Source organism: Drosophila novamexicana, unplaced genomic scaffold (assembly GCF_003285875.2).
Source record: "Drosophila novamexicana strain 15010-1031.04,08,12 unplaced genomic scaffold, DnovRS2.1 tig00000193-arrow-pilon, whole genome shotgun sequence".
In the NCBI taxonomy this organism is placed as follows: Eukaryota; Metazoa; Arthropoda; class Insecta; order Diptera; family Drosophilidae; genus Drosophila; species Drosophila novamexicana.
In genome coordinates, this window is record NW_020824787.1 from 1,264,916 (window position 1) to 1,287,272 (window position 22,357).

Below are 22,357 nucleotides of genomic sequence, written 5' to 3' on the forward strand. Positions count from 1 at the left end.
ATGGTTTTTGTGTGTTTGTTTTTTTTTATCGTTTCTTGAATGCGTTTTGAAAGTTGTATAAAAATATAAATACAATAACAGGTCTCGGGAAATGTCCGAAAGCAAATGTCGCGCTTACAAAGCTGCTACCAACTCCCCTCACAGAGAACTTATGTATGTCGATCGTTGTTGTTTTTTTCAACTGGTTTTGTTGTTGTTTTAACCAGGGGGTCTTAAGACCATTATTGTTTGGGCCCGGTTTGAGTTTTTAATAGTTTTTTTTTTCTTTTTTGCCTAAGTGCATTTTGCCTCCCGTCGTTTCGATATATATTTTGTTATAGTTTTATTATTTTGTTTAAATTAAGAAATTAAGCTTTAAATCATAAACATAATCATTATGAAATATCATTTAAAATAAATTAAAAAATGAAATGGCATTTAGAATTCGTTTTCAGGAGCAAGGTCGAATCTTGGTGGGAAAGCCAATCCGTCGAATTGTGGCCTAACGGATGTCGCACGGGGCTGCAGAATAGAAACAAATTATATATATTAAATGAGAGTTTAAATATAGGATTTTATAAATATATATGATTTCATCAATAGCCATAACATGCTTGGGTGGACGAGTCACTAAAAGTTCGTTGAGACATTTGACTAACTCACTAAGTAAGGTTGCACGTTATGTGGTGCAAACATTGACGGGAAGAAGAAAGAGATAAAACGAGCATATAAACGGGGTACAAGGGTAGCGTGAGCAACGCAGGACGTAAAAAAATGCTCGAGACGTTCTCTATGCGGGGAATGTATGAAAGAGAGACCACACGAATGAATGAAGCAATTGAATTCAGTGAATGAACGAAAAAATGAATATAACGAATGGACGCAGCTCATCAGAGCGCGTTAACGTAACAAATGAACGCAACTCACGAGAGAGCGTATACGTAACAAATGAACGCAACTCATATAAGAGAGCGCAGGCAATCGAATGAACGTTCGAAGGAATCGATGCTAACTGAATGATCGAATATGCGTTGAATTTTGGAAGAGTTTCTCTATGTATGCGTCTGTAGACGTGTGCTTGTAACGGTGTGTGGGAAATTTAAGTTTTCTAACATTCTGAGACAACAAGACAAGAACAACAAGAACGAGAACGTGAAACGTTAAACGTTGGAAACGCATCCGCTTATAGGAGACGCCACTTACAAATGTTATCAAGAAAGTTTCTACTGCTCCAGCGCGCCCTCTAGCGGCCACCCCTTGACGCTGTAGGCTGCAGTACACATGTACAAATACATATACATATATATATATATATATGTGGTTTGTTTTTTAATAATATAGTGGAAGAATAGTTTTGTATATATATATATATATAAATATATATATTGTATGCAGTATGGTTGTAGAGAAAGCAAAGTCGATTGATTGATTGCTTGATTGATTTACTTGCTGTTGATCTTCATAGTTAGAAAAATTGTCAAAATGAACGCATTTTTGGTTGGTACTAGCTTATCGATGGATCGATGCATCGATAGATTGATGTTATCGATCATCTTTCATTTCTTTCTTGCGGTTTTATATTTGAATTATCTGGTTCGTTTCTTTTTTTCGCCCAGGTGCGTTAGCAGGTGGTGGGTTGTGCCTCTAATTACAATTCTCTGTTCTACCGAATGTCGTATGATGCATCTATATTATTATTATTGTATATATATTAATTCTTATAAGCTATAATTCTCTTTGCATGTTTTTGTTCTCTCATTTCTTTTTTTTTTGTTTGTTTACACATAATTGAACCATAATAGATTTTGTTTTTTTTTTAGTTTTTATATTTGATTTTTCATTTTTGGTTGTGCCTCAAATTTTTCATTTAATTCTGTTGTTGAAGTTGTAGAGGTGAGGTGTGAAGAAGCAGAGCACGAACCGCAATATGTAAGGGAAGAATATATATATATATTTAAGCATATATATAGGCAATATAATCAATATACTAGAGAGATTTTGGCAACGGAATAATCTATAAATGGCAAGCAAAATGGTTGCTTTGTGTTCGCTGCTGAATGAGTGAGTGGAGCGTGTAGGAAATAGGGTATTTGATGGTTAGGTACTTACCGCTGGGCTGGCACCACGACCGACAGAACCGGCACGTCCCTTGGCGCGGAATTTGCTAATTGCCTGCTCAGCCAGATCGGCACGCTCCTCGGCTTCCTCGAGCTCCTGCTGGGCCTTGCGGAATTTGGCCAAGTTGAGGGCAGCGATTTCCTCGGCTTCCTCGATCTGCCTCTTGTATGTCTTGATCTTCTGTTGCAGCTTATCGACCAGATCCTGCATGCGTTCGTGGTTCTTGCGGTCCTCCTCAGACTGGAAGCTCAACTCCTTGATGCGGCGCTCAGATTTGCGCAAGTTCTTCTGGGCATCGGCGTGTCTTCTCTGCTCACCATCCAGCTCGTTCTCGAGCTCGCGGACGCGCTGCTCCAATTTCTGGATAGCCTTCTTGCCACCCTTAAGGGCGTTGGCCTCAGCCTCATCCAGACGCACCTGCAATTCCTTGATCTGCTGTTCCAGGGCCTTTCTCAATTTCTCCTGGGTCTGGGCATGATCCTGCTCAGCGCGGAGCTCATCAGCCAGGCGGGCAGCATCAACCATAGCCTTCTTGGCCTTCTCCTCGGAGTTCTTGGCTTCGTTCAGGAGCTCATCCAGGTCAGAGTGCAGAGTCTGCAGCTCAGACTCCAATTTCCTCTTGGCAGCGGAGATGGAAGCGTTCTGGGCGGAAACTTCGTTCAGCTGTTCGTGGGCATCGGCCAGCTCTTGCTCGGCCTGGCGACGACCGCGATCGGCCTGCTCCAGCAGAGTGCGAGACTCTTCCAGTTCGTTCTGCAGAGCGTTGGCACGACGCTCGGAGATACCCAGCTGTTCGCGGGCATCATCGCGGGCTCTCTGTTCTTCCTCAAGGGCAGTCTGGATGTCCTTGAGCTGCTGTTGGTAGCGCTTGATGTTCTTCTGGGCCTCGGCGTTAGCCTAATGGAATTAAAAAGGAATAATGTTTTAGTTTATGGCTGGCAACATGTCGTCGTTAGTGGAGGCCTACCTTGTTGGCATGATCCAGAGCAATCTCCAATTCGTTGATGTCGGCTTCCAACTTCTTCTTCATGCGCAGCGCCTCAGCCTTGCCCTTGGCTTCGGCTTCGAGAGAGGCTTGCATGGAGTCGAGAGCGCGCTGGTGGTTCTTGCGGGTATTCTCGAATTCCTCTTCCTTCTCCTGGATGCGGCGATCGATTTCCTGGCGCACCTGGGACAGCTCAAGCTGAGCGCGGAGGACCTTGTTCTCCTCCTGTTCGAGAGCAGCCTCGGCTTCCTCAAGAGCAGCCTGGAGTTCGTCCTTTTCGGCTTCCAGGCGCTTGCGGGCCTTCTCGATTTCGTGGATGTTGCGGCCACCCTCACCGATTTGGTCGAGCAGATCCTTAACCTCATCGGCCAAATTCTTGTTCTCACGACGCACAGCCTCCAGCTGTTCCTGGCCTTCCTCGTAGGCACCCTTAAGACGGAACAACTCGGTGGAGTAGTTGCGGCACTCCTTCTGGGAGGCATCCAGCTCAGCGGCCAAATCATCAACCTTGAGCTTCCATTCGCCAATGATCTTGTCGAAGGCCTTCTGCTTCTTCTCGGCGGCATTGGCAATGGCATTGGCACGGTCGACCTCCAACTGCAAGTCCTCGACTTCGGTGGACAGGCGCTGCTTGGTCTTCTCCAGGCCGATGCACTTCTGGTTGAGCGACTCGATGGTCTCCTCAGCCTCGGCAAGGCGGGCCTGCAGCTTCCTCTTGGCCTCCTCCAGCTCCTCAGAGCGGGCAACACCATCGGACTCGTACTTGCTGCGCCAGACCTGGGCCTCAGCGTTAGCCTTGCTGAGTTGACGCTGCAAATCAGCCTTGCCCTCAGCCTCCTCCTCAACCTGCTCGCGCAAGTTGTCGAGGTCGTGCTCCAAGTTGCGGAACTTGCCCAAAAGGGTGGCGCGTTCGCGAGACTCCTCATCGGCCAGACGCTTGGTATCTTCCAGCTGGGTGGTCAAGGAGATCTTGATCTTGGACAGCTGCGACACCTGAGACTCGGCTTCCTCCAATTGACGCAACAGATCGGAGTTCTCAATGGACAGCTTCTTCTTGCTGGCATCGAAATCGTTCAGAGTCCTGTTGGTCTCATCCAATTTGGACTGGACCTCGTTGAGGGTATGCTGCAGCTGCTTGGCGATCTTCTCCTGGGCAGCCTGTTCGACGATGAGAAATTGCAACGATTAATTGATGATATTCGCGGATTTCTTTTCAGGTTGTGTGGCAATTTGTCTTGTGTAAGCGCTGTACAGTATTAGTAAAGGGTACATTAAAAGCAGGCAAAATATTCTTTAAAGAGGTCGTTTTAGTTTTGGTTTTCGGTTGGGGCTTCATTTCTCATGTATATATATATATTTTTTTGGTTTTTTTTCGAGACTTCTACCAAGAGTATAATATACAAGTTTCGGAGCAATAACGTTCAGCATATAATTTACAGCAGCGTTCGCAGTCGAAAAAAATCATATTGTTGTATACCTTCTCGTTGGTAATGTGATCAACACCGGCGCGCAGATCGTTCAGCTGGCCGTAGTACTCGTTCTTCTCCTTCTCAGCCCTGGATTAGACAATATATAGAGAGTAGATATAGTGTTGTGGGTTAGTTAAGGGATTACAGTTTGTTGTTTTTGGGAATTAAATGTAGCACAATAAGGCGGAGAAGCGAGCGAGCGATCCGTAGTCCATTGTATCCTATAGAATTACACACACTAAGTACGTTATATTCAGGGGAGATCAACAGAGAGAGAGAGACAGAGAGAGATAGCTAGTCACGCACACACAGTTGTAGTCGCTTGTTGTATGTGTGTGTGTGTGTGTGTGGTACATGCGTAGTGTATCTATGTATTTAATTAGGTGTATATGTGTGGTCCATTTGCCCCGTAGTCGCGATCGCCAGTAGGAGATCGCGAACCCGTTGCATATGGCCGACATATTACCTTATCGCGAGCCAACTGATCGCAGGCGGTACGAGTTTGATTCAACTCATTGTGGCAAGTCTGACGATCGTGCTCGGCCCTAGATTACAAAAAGTAGAACGAGAGTTGTGTTATATTTAGAAGCTGAACGGATCAAGAGCGATCGGTTACACGTTAATATAGACTCTCAATTTTGGCAGTCGCAGCGGGCGCACCTGAAATAGCTAGCGATTTCTAGAGAGATCAATTGGAATTTTACTTACTTGGCCTTCAGCTTGTTGAGCTGATCAACCTGTTCGGCCATCTCGGCGACGGCATCATTGTGCTTCTTGCGCAGGTTGGCCAGGGTGGATTCGTGCTGGATGTTGGCTTCCTCAAGATCGCGACGCAGTTTGCTCAGCTCAGCCTCACGCTTCTTGTTCAGCTCAATCTGGGCAGAGGTGGCACCGCCAGCCTCCTCCAGACGCTCACCCAATTCCTCGAGCTCGCGGGCCAAATCGGCGCGCTGCTTCTCAGCCTTGGCGCGGGCCTGACGCTCGGCCTCGACCTCCTCCTCGAGCTCTTCAATGCGGGCCTGCAGTTCCTTGATCTGGCGCTGGTGTTTGCCAACAACAACCTGCTCATCTTCCAGCTTGGCGGTGATGGAGGACAATTCCTTGTCCTTACGCTGGATGGTCTGCTCCAACTCCTTCTTGTTGCGCTCCAGATCGGAAACAGCCTCCTGGGTCAGCTTGAGGTCACCCTCAACCTTGCGCTTGGACTTCTCAACATCGCCGCGGACCTTCTTCTCGCGCTCCAGCGAATCCTCGAGCTCATCGAGAGTCTGCTCGAGCTTGGCCTTAACCTTGTTCAAGTGGTTAATCTTGTCCTCGGCGGCCTGCAGTTCCTCACCAGTCTTCTGGTTGCTCTCGCCCTGCATCTTCTTCTCCTTGTTCAACTTGTTGATAAGCTCATCCTGGTGGGCGATCTCGTCGTTCAAGTTGCGGATCTGGTGATCCTTGGTGGCCTTATCCTGTTCGGCCTTCTGGACGCTCAATTCCAGATCCTCGATGTCCTTCTTCAGGCCAGAGATCTCCTGATCGGCCTTCTTCTTCTGCTGGAACAGCTGGTTGCGGGCATCTTCCTCCTGAGTCAGGCGCTCTTGAATGTCCTATATATGGATGAGACATAGACATTTGTATACATATAGTTAAGTGGATGAGTGGGTGCTACACTGGTTCCATCGATCATGGGCTAAATTTAGCAAAGTGCGCACATCAACAGCTCACTCGGAACTCTCAAAATAGCCGAGCAATTGCTACGCCCGATTGCACTTGATAAATTTTTGCCAATGCGATGTGCTTGGGGGATTTGAATTTGAATTTTAATTTAGTTGTTTTTCCTTTTATAATTTTTTGGGGGATTGGTAATTGGGTTCATTTTTTTCAGGTAGGTACTTACGCGCAGCTGGTTCTCGAGGTCGTTCTTCTGGGCGGTCAACTTGGCGTTGCGCTCCTGGAAGTCCTGCAGCTGACCCTTCTCGCCGGACAGGGAGTCCAACAGGGCGGTCTTCTCGGCCAACAGCTTGGCGTTCAAGACCTCCAACTCCTTGCGCACTTTCACTTCAGCGGCATGCAGTTCCTCAGCCTTCTTGGCCTTCTCCTCCAGACGCTGTAAATCATTGGAAGCATTTATCGGATTACTAAATGAGCTGATCTCAGCGGGCGTTGGTGCTGCAGGTGCTGCATCTACTGCTGCTGCTGCTGCTGGTTCAACACTTGACTCTGCGCTGGCAGGCTCTGCACCAGCTGGAGGCTCAGCCGCAGGCGCAACTGCCGCCTCCTCGGGTGCTGGCTCAGCCTCTGCAGCCTTTTTCGTTTTTTTGGCCTTCTTTTCGTCAGCCATATCTTTTGTTTTTTATTAAATACACTCGATTTTAATTGATTGCTGATTAAATTAAATTAACCAATAGGCCAGTGTTAACCAGCTTGAAATATTTGCTTTCTGCTGTAATTCGTTCGAATTGTTTCGTTTGCAACGCGCCGCGGACTGGTCCAAACACAACTGGAATGGCTGCTGCGATTGCACTGTGCAGAAGCGTTCAAAATTTGGCTATATAAAATTTAGGCAGCAGCAACGCCCCGAAAGTGGCAGCCAGCTGTTGCTGTTGGGTTGCCTGCCTCTGGCATCTGTAATTGCCATCATAAATTCATAATTCACGAAATTCGCATTGGTTGCTATCATTTCGCACTTGCGCGGCCAACAGCAGGTGTACGCTATATATGTATATGTATATGTATATTAATATATATATATATATATATGTATGTATATAATATGTGGTGCTCTCGCTCGCACACACATTAAATAGTTTGCTTGCCTTAAATTACTCATCATCAGATTGAGAATTGAGTTGGGCCAATGCGGCGTATGCGTATTAATCATACGCCCCGCTGTACAGCCCCTGCCTTTCATTCAGCTGGCGCCGCTGCCTTTTTATTATTTAATTAGCAAGCTAATTGGCAACTGCTCGCCACTTAAAAAAACAGAAAAGAGCTGCCAGCATGTACGAGAATAGCCATTCAGATGGAGCTATAGATATATAGCTCGAAATATACATAGGCTTATATATACATATACGCATACATATGTATATAGGGCCCCATCGAAATGCGCATTTACCGATTCCAGCAATCTATAGCAGATTTCGATTCTATATCGAGCAGCTCCGTTTTAGAGCGTAACCCAAACATTTCGAAAAAAGAAGATGTGAGATGTGTGAGCAACGATTATGACAGCATCTATTTTTGGTAGCTCGATCAGCAGCATGATCATCATCAACGCGATCAACATGATGGCAATCGGATCGAAGAATGCGTATGTGGCATTTGAAATAGTTGTGGGCGTGGTCTATCGTGGTCGTGGCATTAAGTTGGCTTAATTAGCAAGCAACAAAGTATGCAGTCTATATAGTTCGAGTCTATTTAAAGATCGCCTTGCAGCTGCTGCCGCACATCCAATTATGCCCGACAACAATGCAAAAGCTACCACGTTGAAGGGTCGGACATGCCAGGGCTATACTTGATTGCCAGACACAACTGGCTGGCCAAGTTCAAACCAGACAACAGAGAACTGCGATCATTATCTGATCTTATATGCATTTAATTTATTTTTTATACTCACGGCAATTTCGTCCTCAATGCGGCTGACGTTGAGCAGAGGCTTGATCTTCTGCCACAGTTTGTACCAGGGCCAGGTACGCAGCTGCAGGTATTTGCGCAGATTGCGCTGGACAACCTTGAGGGCGACACGCTGCTCCTGCAGCTTCTTGAAGCCTCTGCGGGACAGATAACCACGGGCCCAGGCCTGCATCCAGGACATGATCTTGCCCAGACGCTCATCACGGAACTCCTCCATCTGACCCAGGACACCGGCACGGAAGAACACCTAAATATGTGGCAAGTGGATGTATGGATGTGTCGAAAGGAACATCAAATAGAAATAGGTTAATCTCCAGTCGTGAGCAACACACATATAAAAATTGCGCGTGCTTTAAGCAACAGAACTGGGCCAGGCGAGTTGGTGAGAGCCAACCTTTTGGCCCAGCTCAAAAAATGATTTTTTCTTTTGCTTAAGCTACAAGCGATTCTTCAAAAACACTTTTCGACAGTTTGAACTGGGATAGAATAGAGGATGGATTTTGGTACAAACAGAAAACGAAAAAACATAAAACACAGAAAGAAGAAAAAAACAAGACAAGACAAGAAACAACACACAAATTACGCTAAATGGAGAACATACAATGAAGTCAGTTGTAGATCGATGAGAATGGAAGACATTCAGCTTATAACTAGAGCAGTGAGTGAGTTGTGTGTGAAGAGTTGCAGGTGCAGTACCCAATCAAGGAAACCGTCACCTGAGCCGTGTACTAACAGCTAGAGGCAGGACGGTTTCCGAGCGGGGGGATTGGAACCTTTAACTTGATTTTGTATTCGTGTGTGTGTGAGATGTGGTGCATGCAAGCTGTTTGTGGCTAGTTGAGTATATTGTCTCTGGATATACCTTTGTGTTACCCAAACGGTATTGGTCTTCGGGTAAATCGATAAACTTAATGATAATATCAGTGGCCTTTTTGTCTTTGTCAACGCCCTGCAATAGCTTTGGGCACATGATCTTGTAGCTGTATGGGTTGGTAGTATTAAATGGTATTTTTTGTATTAATTGTCAAGTGTTTTGTTGTTTTTGTAAAGTTTTAAACGTTTGTTAGCGCATGTTGTTTACTACTACCATAACTAGTTATTCAATTAGTATATACTACGAGCTAAGGAAAAGTTATCTCTAAGGTAATGCTACCAAATCAAAAGTACCAATATGTTGCTTTCTTTTTGGGGAGGGGGATTTCTTGGGTAGGGATTGTTTGGTTCGACCTTTTCTGTAAAGGTTTCGTTTTTGAGGGATATGTTGGATGTATAGCACGTATATGTCCTTATTTGTGTATGGATTTCGTGTACATATACCAACAGAAAAAGAGACAGACAGAAAGAGAGAGAGAGAGAAAGAGAGAGACATGCGCACAGGGCACACAGAATACAACCCTAAGCTTTCTGCTTAGTTTACGGCTTAAGATCCTGTGTGCCTGTGTGTGTGTGTGTGTTTGTATGTGTGTGTGTGTCTGGACATCTGTCTGGAAGCCATATACGAAGTGTTTTTGTTGAAGTTGAGTTATTCAGCTTTTTGATATTGTTTGATTGTAAAAAAAGAAAATTGTTTCGTGCCTTTGTGTTACCCAAACGGTATTGATCGTCGGCCAACTCGGTCGATTCGACGAGGATTTTCGTGCATTTCTTGGGATCCTCAATACCCTTGATACCCTTTGGGTTCAGGATTTGGTAGCTATATGTTGTTCACGTATAACATATACATATATAAATGAATTTCATAAAAATAAACATAGCATCGTGTCTTTCACTACAGTTCGCTATATACGATACATATATAACTATGTTGGATTAGTATAACTAGCTTATATCTAGTGTTATTTACAGTTGATCTGAAAGTCTCGAGCCACAAAAAAATATAGAATCAAATAACTACTTCGAACTCGAACCCATGCTGCAGAACAGGGTTTTATTCTCAAAGGGTTTGGGAATCGGTTTGTTGTGTGCATATGTGTGTGTAGATGTGTCTTGGTCTAAGTGGGTGCTGGGAATCGCATAACATTGGTGTAGAACGGAGTTTCTTTTTGGCGGCGAGGGGGGGTGGGATTGTTGGGGATTTAACAATCATTGTGCTGAATAGCGCCCCTAGCAAGGTTTTGTTTCTGTTTTCTGAAAGGGCGCCCAAAAAATTGGAACTGCAGAGTACGTCTCTGGCAATAGAAAAATGAGAATATATATTGTATATACGGAATCTAGTTGTGTGAAATCCGTCAAGTGTACGGGAGATAGATAGATACGAAAGAACGAGCGAGAGAAAGAGAGAGAAAGATACGACAAAAATACTACTTGGAGGAGTAGAATGTTTTCAAAAATAATGTATATAGGAGGTACGCAAAATGCATTTCAAAAATAGGTCAAGAATCTGTGGAACGCGACTATGCCTTAGTGTGTCCAATACGATACATATCGGGATCCAATGTTGTGGATTCCAATATAAGTGAGCCACACTTCTTGGGATCATCAACGCCAACAATACCACCTGGATTCAGAATTTGATAGCTGCAAATGAAATTTCATTCATAATAATTTCTTTTTTCTTTTTGAATGTGTACACTTGGGACCACTTGTGTGTGTAGTTGTTGTGTGTAGGTGTGTGTAAAAGTTCGGATGCTTGCGCGTTGGCGTTTTGAGGCATCCAGTTTTCGTTGTATTATTGACTACACATATAAATATAATGAATATATATACATAAAATTGAGCCATCCACTCATATAGAACAATTTCGAAATTGAAATAGCCGAATATGCAAACAATATATATATATTGAAACTTAATCATGCCTTGGTATGACCCAGACGATAGAGATCTTCATTTAGCTCGGTTGTCTCGATCAACACCTTGGAAGCTTTCTTGGGATCTTCGAGATCCTTAATGCCGCGCGGGTTCAGAATCTGGTACCTGTTGATACATTCATTGAGACATCAAACAAATTGTGTGTATAGAGACATAGACCATGCTACATTTAAGTTGAGTCCACCTCGCAAACAAATAATTAAATAAATCGAAGAACAACATGATCACACGATCACACAGCACTTGAACAAGAACTGGTACTGGAACTGGTACATGGTACATGGTACATGGATTGGTATACAAAGTGAGGAAATAGTGAGTGCAATAATAAAATAATTGAGATATACATTTGGATTGGACCTTGGGGACTGACACTAACTGACTAGCACATAAATATATACATCAAATTATGCGTGCCTTGGTGTTACCAATGCGATACAAGTCTTGGTCCAGTCCAACGGCTTCCAAACACTTGGTGGCAGCGTTCTTAGGCAGCTTTTCAGCTGCCATAGCAGCGGGTGCCAGAATCATATAACTAAAGTTAATTTCAATAGAATTTTAGCAAGTTAATATTATTCAAGATACTTAAGAGAGAGAGAGAGAGAGTAGAAGAGTAGTGAGAGGAGGCCAAGCCCCATTAGCTCCAGTGTATATACAAAAACTTGTGCTCCATAAAGCTAAGAGTATGTATTATATAGTATGTATGTATGTATTAACTAACTGATAAGTATGTCTAATATCTATGTCTAATGTCTATGTCTAATGTCTATATGTGTATATGTTTAGGTGTGGACTTACCGCATCTTGAAGTCGGGGTAGACCATTCTGTTGGGGAAACCTTTACGGCAAATACGGATACCTTCAAGCACACCGTTACAAGTCAGCTGGTGCATAACCAAGTGAGCATCAACCATGCCAGGCTGTTTCATTTCATTGGGAATGATGCAACGGACGAAGTGAGGCTGTGTCGAGCGCAGAGTTGTCATCAAGCTGTTCAACTGCTCCTTGTAGGCAGACGAGACAGTGGCGAAGCCACCACCCTTCTTGCCACGACCGCCCTTGGCCTGTTCACCGCCGCCGGACTGGCCAGGGTGATCAGCGAAGATTTCGATGAGCAGTTTGTTCTGCGACTTCTTGAACTGATCGACAACAGTGTCGTTCAGGGGATCCTTGTTCTTCTCCAACCAACCGGTGATGTTATAGGCGACAACACCAGCATAATGGCCGATGGCAAAGTGAGCTGCCTGCTGGCCGGGCTTTGGTGGCTTGGGCTTCTGGAATGGAGCCGACTTGCCCAAATGGGTGTTGGTCAGCTTCTCCGAGAAGGTCTGATCGGTGGCCTTGGGGAACATAGACTCTTCCTCAAGAATCGACAAGATACCCATAGGCTGCAGAAATGAATAGACAAAATCGTTGATTAGTATACCTGCAAAGGGAGCTAGAACTTCTGTTCTTAGTAAAAAGCACGCATTAGACTGGAAGCAACATAACGCACAAACAAGACTAAACATTTAGTTCGAAAAATTAATCAATTAGTACATATAACTTACCCACTCGTTAGTTGAATATAGCTTATACGCATATTAGATCTATTTAGTTGTTGTTGTTTGTTTGTTTATTTAGGCTAGGCATTCTTATGACTATGGTTATAAAATCTTGCAGTGCAATTTTTGGTTAGAATAAAGATCTATACAACAAGTACAGGTGGAGTACTTTTGCAATTGTGTATTATTGGTCAGCTTAGGCTATCTGTCTCTGAGATAGTTGTGGCCCTGTACCTTTTCAATCAAATCAATACACAATTGCAGATCCATGCCGAAATCAATGAAGGTCCATTCGATGCCCTCCCGCTGATATTCTTCTTGTTCCAAAACGAACATGTGATGGTTGAAGAATTGTTGCAGTTTTTCGTTAGTGAAATTGATGCACAATTGTTCGAAACCGTTGTACTGTATATCGGAAACGGAACAATATTTAACATATATAGCCGGGTTAGTCAGATGGTAACAAGTATGTATGTGTGTGTGTGTGTTAGTTACGTGGGTTTCTTATTTCTGCCCCTTAGACGTGTGTACTTCAACACGTTTGTCGAAACATAGATTTGTTTATGGTTATGTGTGTGTGGGCGGGTGGGGGTGGTTGGTTGACTGACTGGAGAGTAGGTTACGCTTTTGGGCGCACTTCTTCCAAATAGAGCTGCAATGGGTAACGCTCTTCAAAGGGTTCATCAGTTCTAGATGGCTTTCCCAAAGAGTAGTCGACGGGCTTATACTATATTTATATACAAATAACAAACACTTAGGTGCTTAAGGAAAATGGCAGGCAAGTCTGTAGAGAGAGAGACGTCGACGGAGCCGCGCTGAACGAACCTTTTCAATCAAATCAATACAGGCCAACAAGTCCATACCGAAATCGATGAAGGCCCATTCAATACCTTCCTTCTTGTATTCTTCTTGCTCCAAAACGAACATGTGATGGTTGAAGAATTGTTGCAACTTCTCGTTGGTGAAGTTAATACACAGTTGCTCGAAACCGTTGTACTAATTTGTGCCCGGGATTTATTTGTAGTGAAAGGTAAACATTTAAAACAAGTGCATAGATAATATGGTGTGCTGGGTGTGCTTAATAAAGTGCGCCCTTACATAACAGGGAAAATAATAATCTGTGCTCTGTGTGGGAAATAAGTGCTTTTATGTACACACACAACATGAACGTTTTTTTTTACCTGTTCTTTGCTTTCTTTTGGTTTTTGGTTGCCTATGCGTAGAGGGTGCAGGTGCTATGCCTTGGAAAAGATATTCGAATATTCGGTGCTAAAACACACAACAAACAATCTTTTGGTGCAAGAAGGACACATAACATTTGGAGGTGGGTATATTGCGTTTATGCACACATATATATATAGATAAGCTCAAGCACCTTTTCAATCAGTTCGATACAGGCCAGCAAGTCCATACCGAAATCAATAAAGTCCCAGTGAATACCCTCTTTGGTGTATTCCTCTTGTTCCAAGACGAACATGACATGGTTAAAGAATTGTTGCAATTTCTCATTGGTGAAGTTAATACACAACTGCTCGAAGCCATTGTACTACGTTGGTTTGGAGGAATGGGGAATATTTACATAATATATATTAAGCAGCTCTAAAGTTTGACTTTTTGTCATTTGGTGTAATTGAGTTGTGTGTGCATGGTGTGCGTAGAGTGCACCTAATTGGAACTAATCCAAAGTATTACCCAAGTAAACCCAATCCTAGCTTTTAGAGAGATGTGTTAGCAGTTCGATGTCAATGATACAAACCGGATAAAAATCCGATGTGGGCTCATTGACAGTCGCATCAGCTTATCAGCTAGACCTATGACAGGAATTCTATGAAGAGAATCCTTTGAAAGAAATCCTATGTCATGAATGCTATGCAAGAAATTCAATGCCAGAAATTCAATGACAAAATTTCTATGACAGAGAATACCTTGTCAGAGATCACATGGCGGAAATCTTTTGTCAGGAATCCTATCACAGAACACTTGGCCAAAAGGCATAGCTGGCAAGCCCACGTTGTGATCCAGTCCGAAAATACTCACGTCGAAGATTTCAAAACCAGCAATATCCAGTACACCAATGAAATGCTGACGCTTCTGCTTGGTATCCAGAGTCTCGTTACACTTCTTGACCAGCCATTTGAAGAGACGATCGAAGACACCCTTGCACAGAGCACCAATGGAGTTGGTGACCTGCTGGACGTTACGGCCCTGGGTGACGAACTCGTTACCGACCTTGATGCGGGGCTTGAGCAAGTTCTTGTACAGCTCAGCGGTGTCGCAGCCGAACAGCTTAGACACACGGCCACCCTCCTCCTCACCATCCTGTTCAGCCTGCTCCTCGCGACCACGTTGCTTGAACTTCATGCCACCCATATGCATGACAGCGGCGGTGATCTTGTACACATCCTCCTTCTCCTGCTTGGTGAAGCCCAAGATGTCGAAAGCTTGCTATATATGCCGGGACGGTTATAAAATTCATATTTTGAAAATTAGTTTTTGTTCATTTTTCGCTCAGGTGTTTAGTGGAAGGGTTTTCAGCATTATTTCTGGGTATTTATTACAGCGTTTTCTTTTTATGTTGTTGAGTGTAGCTTATGACTAGATCGTGCAACATGCATAAGAAAACAAATTAACAACTAGATATCCAAAAGTACTTGCGGCATAAATATATATATATATAAAGCGCTCAATTAGTAGACCTATATAAAGTGCTAGGTATTTGTTTTGTTTTTTTTTTTTACCAGATAGCTTAGGTATTCCGGAATCGATAGACAGCATAAATCAGCTGGTGCTTGTTGGCTTATAGATTAGCAAGACCAGACATGGATGTGGAGGACTTAAGGGATAATCGTGCGTGCTGTGTGTATTTGTATTCTTGCTTGGATAACTCTTAATCTGTTCGGCGCTCAAGTCATTTGTGGGGCCGTTAAATATAGTATAATATTTAGAGAAGAACAACATACACGGGACTTAAGAATCTAACGATTTGTACGCTTGTGTATTTGGGTTGTTTCTGGTACAAATCGCGCACACTAACCGGGAGATATACAGTACACACATAAATATCGTAGTTATAATTATATATATATGGTATATATACTAATTGCATACACATTCCAGCAAGCTAAACACAAACCAATTAGATCTGTCCATAGAAGTGACAGATCAGTCCATATTAGGTACAGTTACAGATAGGTATATCTGCTACGTAGAGTTGGTTTTTAAGGATGCTTTTAAAGACTCAATAATCAAGAAAAAAATAGAATCGGGCAAGGGATACGTCATTCGTCATACAATCTTACGCTATGGGCATTCCAATTAAAACACAGATAGAGACTAAGTACTGGCTATACATATTATATATATATATAGAGAGAGAGATATGAAGTACTAGGTCTGGAACTGGAAACTGGGTAACCAAAAAGAAAAAACACATAAAATATATATCTGTGGGCGTGTTGGTGTGTCATACAGCGGTGTTCGGTATTGGGTACAATTGTCGTTCAGACAGTACCGGAAACATAAATACCCATATTTATATATGGGATGTATATATTTGGGCCTTCAACTGCCGTCACTTACATCTGCCAGCTGGAATTCCTCAGAGTCATCGATACTGGGCACAGTGACCTTGCCCTGGGATACGTTAAAGTAGTCGTAAATGTTATCAGAGAGCAAGCACATGTCTACATATAGTCGGAGAGAAGGTATTTTGGTTTAAACAGCAACAACAACAAAAAATAGAAGAGTATAGAACAGAGCTTATGGGCTAAGTCAGATAATGTGTCTAAGGATCTATGTGGCCTCTCAGTGTATCTGTGTGTGTTTGTTTGTGTATGGGCGTGTGTGTGCTGTGTTGTGCCTTGTGTACAGGGAGGGTTGCCCCACCCAAAATTAGACTGGTGCAATATGTATATATATATATTTATATATTATTAATATTTTTTTTTAAGCCAGGAGCGGGCTTCTCTCAAGTACCTATGGCATTTCAATACTCAAAATATATATAGTTGCTACCCGGTGTCAAAACGAATCGTAAAATTTTGGTTGGCTAGGTCCACAGAGACCTCCTGCTCCCAGCGTTTTGGGATAGTTTTAAGGTACGGTTACATAACTAGGTGAAAGGTGCAAACTACAGCAAAACGCGAAAGATATAGATATACTAACAGAGAAAGTGAAGAAAAGACAGAGAGAGTGAGAGTGTGATAGAGAGAGAGAGAGTGATAAAGAGAGAGAGACAGAGAGAGAAAGCGTAAGATAATTCCGGAACAACACTTGAAAATTAACACACTGTAAAATATATAATATATATACAAAGTTTTTATAGCTACGACTACATTATACTTGAATCGGAAAGTCAGGGCGTGTACGGTTCAAAAACAACTTCAAATTGTGGTGTCGCACATAAGAGATAGAAAATACAAGAGAGAGAGATAGAGAATTTTTTTTTTATAATTTTTAAATATTTTACAAAAGTTCTTGTGGATCTGGGTTCTTTTTCGGAACGGGTTTTTTCTTGATAATTATTTGGTTTTTTTCTTGCGTCGCCGGCAACACAACTTACATCGGTTAACTCAAATTCTTCACCATCGTTGACACCGGGTATCCGTGTTTTACCCTGGCAAATGCCAGGATAATCACCAATATGTTGGGTAAGAAATACCATCTCTAGTTATTGATTGGAGTTTAGCATTAAGTTCAATTCAAATACTCCAGATACAAAATACAGATGTGTAGAATAGTTTTGTTTATAATGAGTACGGCCCTAAAGCTAGCACTGCCTACAAAAAACCTAGCTATATATATTTTTTAATTCTAGTTCTTGGTTAATTCGTTATAGGGTTAGGGTTATATTTTGGCTTAGCTTGATTTTGCGTTTGGTTTGGTAAAAAGCGTTATGAATTTTGGGGGACAGACATGACAGGTTAACATACATTGATATATATTGAATTGATATATGTATATATATATATAGGATATTTTGAGTACAACATTGAAGAGACGACACGGGGGACACATAGTATATATATGTATATGCATGTGTTTATGAAGAGCTGATGCTCCGACAAGGCACAGACAAATATGTTAACATTAAGTTAAAGTTTTTTGGATTAGAACACAAATGTTTTGTTGAACAGATATATGAATATAAGGTGAGCATATGTAAAGGTAACCATGTTCTGTATGGCCTTACATCCACTGCGACCCATTCTTCGGCATCGTTAACACTTGGTATTGTCGTTTTGCCTTGTGATACGATACGATAATCGTAAATGTTGTTCGACAGTCCACAGTATTCTATATACATTTATATATATATGTATATAGAATATATGGGATATATCGGGGAACAACAGTTGACGATAGTTCGTACGTTATGTGGTTTTTGTGTGTATGTTTGGAGGGGATGTACATGTATGTAAAAGGTAGAGAATATTATTTAATAAGGATATTCTGCAATATGTTTGGTGTATTAGTTTGGGGATATGGTATGAGTTAGGAGGATAAATGAATATCTGGGGATACGGGGTGGGTATTTAATGGAGGGGGATCGCACGCGATTACTATAAAGCCTTCAACGTATTCCAATAATCCGTATCTTTGGATGGTTTGTTTGGCAATTTGGAATAGATGTCAGCTACAGCTAGCCAGATAGAAGCGTATAGACCTACGTAACGCTACGATATACGATAACGGTAACGGTAACGATAACGATAGCGATAACGATTACGATACGCTATAAGCTATAGCCATAAGTTAACCAAAATAATTACTCAATTACGATATTACGAAAGAAAAGAAATTAAGTGTCTAGTAGTAAGTGTAACCAAAATACAATTAAACAATATAACACGCTTGTATCATATGAAGGACAATTACATCTGTGAGGTTGAATTCCTCAGAATCATCGATACTGGGCACAGTAACCTTGCCCTGGGAGACAATGTGGTAATCGTAGATGTTATCGGTCAAACCACAGATTTCTAAACAGATTGAGTGGAGATTGTGTAGAAAGTAAATAAATAATATAGCCTTTTGGTGTATTTAAAGTGTATGGGTGTGTGTAGTATGTGTGTGTGTGAGTGTGTGGGTGTTTGTGTTCAGTTGTTGAACCTAAACCACTGCTAGAAGTACTGAAAGATATTGTAAATATAGGCAAGAGACAGCCCTTGCTCTGGCAGAGAGAGAGTTGAGAGTAGGTGAACTGGATGAACTGGATGATAATGCGAGCATATTTTTATACCTTTGACACCAGCAACGGCACCGGACATAATCTGGTAGAAGATATGGTAGGAGCGCTCCAGGGACTGCTGAGAGATGACACGAGCCTTCTCCAACAGATCTGTAAAGGGTATGCGAGAAGAGAGTTGGTTGTAGAACCGGTTGAGAATAACAAAAAAAGGGGGGGTTTGCAAAACTTACAGGTCTCAATATCAGCACCAGCCAGTTTACCAGATGGACCGAAATGAATACGGATGAATTTACCCTGAACAAGTAGAGAGGAGATAAGTTGAGGATTAGAATTTCAGATGATTTAAAGTTATCAATTGATACTTACGAAACGAGAGGAGTTATCGTTACGCACGGTCTTGGCGTTACCGAAGGCCTCAAGCACAGGATTGGTTTGCACAACCTGATCTTCCAGGGAGCCCTTGTTCTTCTGCGACTCATCCTTCTTGCCAGAAGCGCCAACAGTGGCGAAGTACGCAATGACCTTCTTCGTGTTCTCAGTCTTACCAGCACCAGACTCACCGGTAATCAACATAGATTGATTCACGTGGTTGGTCAACATGTCGACGTAGGCACCGTCAGAAATGGCAAAAATATGGGGTGGCACTTCATTACGGCGCTTACCACGGTACATCTTAGCGCAACGGTTGGTATAGACGGGGTAGCGCTTGTAGGGATTGATGGCAACGCAGAAAAGACCGGAATAGGTCTATATACGGCATTGCAGCGATGGAATAAAGATAAATATCGTCAATTAATAAAAGAAATTCTGTGTGTGTTCGATTTCTGTTAGTTCTACGGATTAGTCAAGATGATCTCTAAAACATTGGTATTCCTTTGACAAACTGCCGGCCCGTGGTCTTTAAACATTTTCGGCGGCACAAAGTCATGTTTTAGAGCCCTCTTTGAAGACAGTTTAGCAATACTTTGTTTTTTTTTGTTTTTCATATTTATTGTTGTCTGTTTTGTTTTGTTTTTCATTGTTGGGTCAACCAGTTTTTGGTGTTCGTTTTGTGTGTGTTTTTTATGGGTAACTAACTAGAATGTTTTTGTATTTTGTTTTTGTAGGGATACTTGTTTAAAGTTTTTGTTTTTGGGTTTGCTGGATTGGGGATTTGGTGATGTCTGTGATGATCTTTAAGGTTTCAGCTCAGCATCCTTGGTGTGTGTGTGTTGTGTTGTGTTGTGTTGTGGTGGTGGTGTTTGTGTGTTGTGGTGTGTGTGGTAAACCGTTTTCATCCCAGTGTAAGGTTCATCTGACTGGACGGCAAAATTGGTGCTTAGTAGAAGCTATATTAGTGCGGACAAATCACAGTTTGTGGCATTGATTAGCTGTGGTTATGTAGACGGTATTAGGAGCTGTATGAAATTATGGATGTTATTTTTCATGTAATACTAGAAAATATGCTAAGCTCAAGTGTTAGCTGTACTACCAAAAATATGCTTTAGTGATAATTCTTAAAGCGTTTAACGAAACTAAATGCGCTGGGCTTTAGATTTGGAATCAGGTTTACAGATTGTGAGTGGATGATCTTGAGGCGGTTTTTCGAAACATTGAACGCTGGTTTTTTTTAATAGGGTTTTTTTACTATTGCCATACCGGTAAGGCAATTACTTACATAGATGAGCTTGTTGTAATATCTCTGCCTCAAGTTATGGAGCACAGAGGCATCGTTAAGGTATGTCAAGTTAGACATATCCTCAGCTTTTTCGTATTTCGGAGGGTTCACCTGCTGGAGCTGATCTTTCTTGAAGTCTTTCGTCTAGTTGTATGTCATTTAAACAGTTCATAACGTCGACCCATTTGCAACCCATTTACGTATTTCATTTTTTTTATTTATTTTTTTATTATAGTTGTTAGGCGTGGTTAGCAGTTGGTTGTTTATAGTTTATTGATTTTTTTGAGAAAAGAGACCGAAAAGAAGAGAACCCATATATTAGTGAGTTTCTGACTGTCAACACTTACGTAGATAAGCTTATGATAATAACGCTGGCGCAGATTGTGCAGCACGCAAGGTGTGTTCAGCACGGTCATGTCAGCCATATCTTCAATTTTTTCGAATTTTGGTGGATTCACTTTCTCCACCTTCTCGGATTTGAAATCTTTTACCTAGTCATATACAGTGAAGTATTTTTACTCGATTAGCATTACGTTTTCAAAGTGCTCAATTCTCGCAAAAAGGCCTCGCCACCGACTACCATTTGTTAAGCTCCTTTTGTAGTACCAAAAGTGGAGCTTAGCAAAGGGCAGCCGATTTTGAGTCCTTCTAGACGAACCACTAGGCTCTTTCAAGACATAAGCCATGACATTGGAATTAGGACTGCGGTGCATTTACCTCTCCACCAGGCAGACCGACGGAGACGATATCGCCCTTGGTGGCCTTGATCTCACCAAGAAGATAACCCTCCTTCTCATCGGGCACCCAACAACTCTTCTTCGAATCATAGGGTTTCGATTGATCGATACGTCTTTGTTCCAAAGACACGAACAGGTATGGGGTGGGATCCTCATCCTCCTGGCTGGCAGCTGGCTTCGGCATCTTGATTAAATTTCGCTTTTAAACTTAAAAACTCGAGAAATTATAATTGGGACTTTTCAAAAATTCTTATTTCAATCGCGTCGTGAGCCCAAAACTTCCCTGCAAATATAAAGCATATACGAATAAAGATTAATTCCGTGTCGTGTATATGCGAAGACCAATTTAATATTTTCTGGATATTTTTCTATTTGCTTTTCTAATTTTCTTTATTTATTTTTTGTTTATTTTATAGTTTTGACCCATTTTGGCAGCAGACACAGACACACACATGTATGTGCGTGTATGTGTGTGTGTGTTTTTATTTTTCGAAAAATATCTCGCGCACATTTTCCTATCCAAATATGTGCATGCTTCAATATTTCCATGTAAAGTTTTAAAAAATTTCGTAACCGGATATTCGTTTCTTCGATTTTCGCTTTCGAACACTTCCCCCGATTCAGTTAATTAATTAGGCCCCGTTGTTGTTGTTGTTGTTACTACTTATAAACAGAGTCCGCCAGGAACAACAACAAAATGTGTGGGTTGTCGCCTAAATATAGATCAGTGCCATATACCCGCACATGCATATATATATATGTATATGTATATATATATATATGTTGGATCTTGCGTGTCCGTGTCGCGTCTATATGTATGCGCTCTATGTGGGGCGTTGCTATTATTACGTAATTCCGATTTTCAGTAATTTTTCCCGTTTCATTGTGCCGAAAATATGTTTTTCTCTTTGCAGTAAATTAATTGTATTATATAACGTTTAATTTTCAAGTTAATTAACGGGATTTTTTTCCGATTTCGCTTCTGATTATTTAACAACTCCGAAATTTCGCCTAATTTACACTCCGAATCTTCTAAAAGAGCACTCACACGCTAGTTTTTTCAAGAGTTTTCGAACTTCCCACGCTTTTCAAAACTTGGATTCGGCCGTGTGTTCTAAAACACACGAGTTGCTATAATGCAATGATCGCATTTGACACGCTTCTAGAGCGTTGCGATATATATATGTGTGTATATATATATATATATATATAGTTCGACAATCGGCAACGAAATCGGCCGAAA

General features: G+C 42.0%; 1 protein-coding gene and 1 long non-coding RNA gene across 33 annotated transcripts; one reads left to right on the forward strand and one right to left on the reverse strand.

Moving 5' to 3' along the window:
- Positions 1-309: 309 nt before the first annotated feature.
- LOC115758391 (myosin heavy chain, muscle) lies at positions 310-22,238 on the reverse strand. Of its 32 annotated transcripts, XM_030699025.1 has the most exons (19): positions 22,163-22,238; positions 21,095-21,397; positions 20,378-20,521; positions 19,087-19,467; positions 18,951-19,014; positions 18,772-18,870; positions 18,408-18,511; positions 14,568-14,975; positions 13,356-13,526; positions 11,785-12,374; positions 10,575-10,692; positions 8,159-8,422; positions 6,437-6,646; positions 5,260-6,146; positions 4,560-4,638; positions 3,065-4,240; positions 2,089-2,994; positions 1,183-1,249; positions 422-501 (listed from the first exon to the last, which is right to left on the reverse strand). In XM_030699025.1, the coding sequence occupies exons 2-18, from the start codon at positions 21,296-21,298 to the stop codon at positions 1,223-1,225; spliced, it is 5,832 nt and encodes a 1,943-aa protein (XP_030554885.1). In that variant the 5' UTR covers positions 21,299-21,397; positions 22,163-22,238; the 3' UTR covers positions 422-501; positions 1,183-1,222. The 32 variants fall into 32 exon arrangements, with proteins under 32 accessions (XP_030554881.1, XP_030554883.1, XP_030554882.1 ...); XM_030699021.1 differs by lacking the exons at positions 1,183-1,249; positions 4,560-4,638; positions 10,575-10,692; positions 13,356-13,526; positions 18,408-18,511 and adding exons at positions 5,018-5,096; positions 11,404-11,521; positions 12,765-12,935; positions 16,110-16,213 and having other exon boundaries at positions 310-501; XM_030699023.1 differs by lacking the exons at positions 1,183-1,249; positions 4,560-4,638; positions 10,575-10,692; positions 13,356-13,526; positions 18,408-18,511 and adding exons at positions 5,018-5,096; positions 11,404-11,521; positions 13,906-14,076; positions 16,110-16,213 and having other exon boundaries at positions 310-501.
- Positions 13,478-13,999, forward strand: LOC115758394. The gene is made up of 3 exons (XR_004017421.1): positions 13,478-13,560; positions 13,754-13,854; positions 13,918-13,999. It is a non-coding gene; the product is annotated as an uncharacterized LOC115758394 (long non-coding RNA).
- Positions 22,239-22,357: the final 119 nt, after the last annotated feature.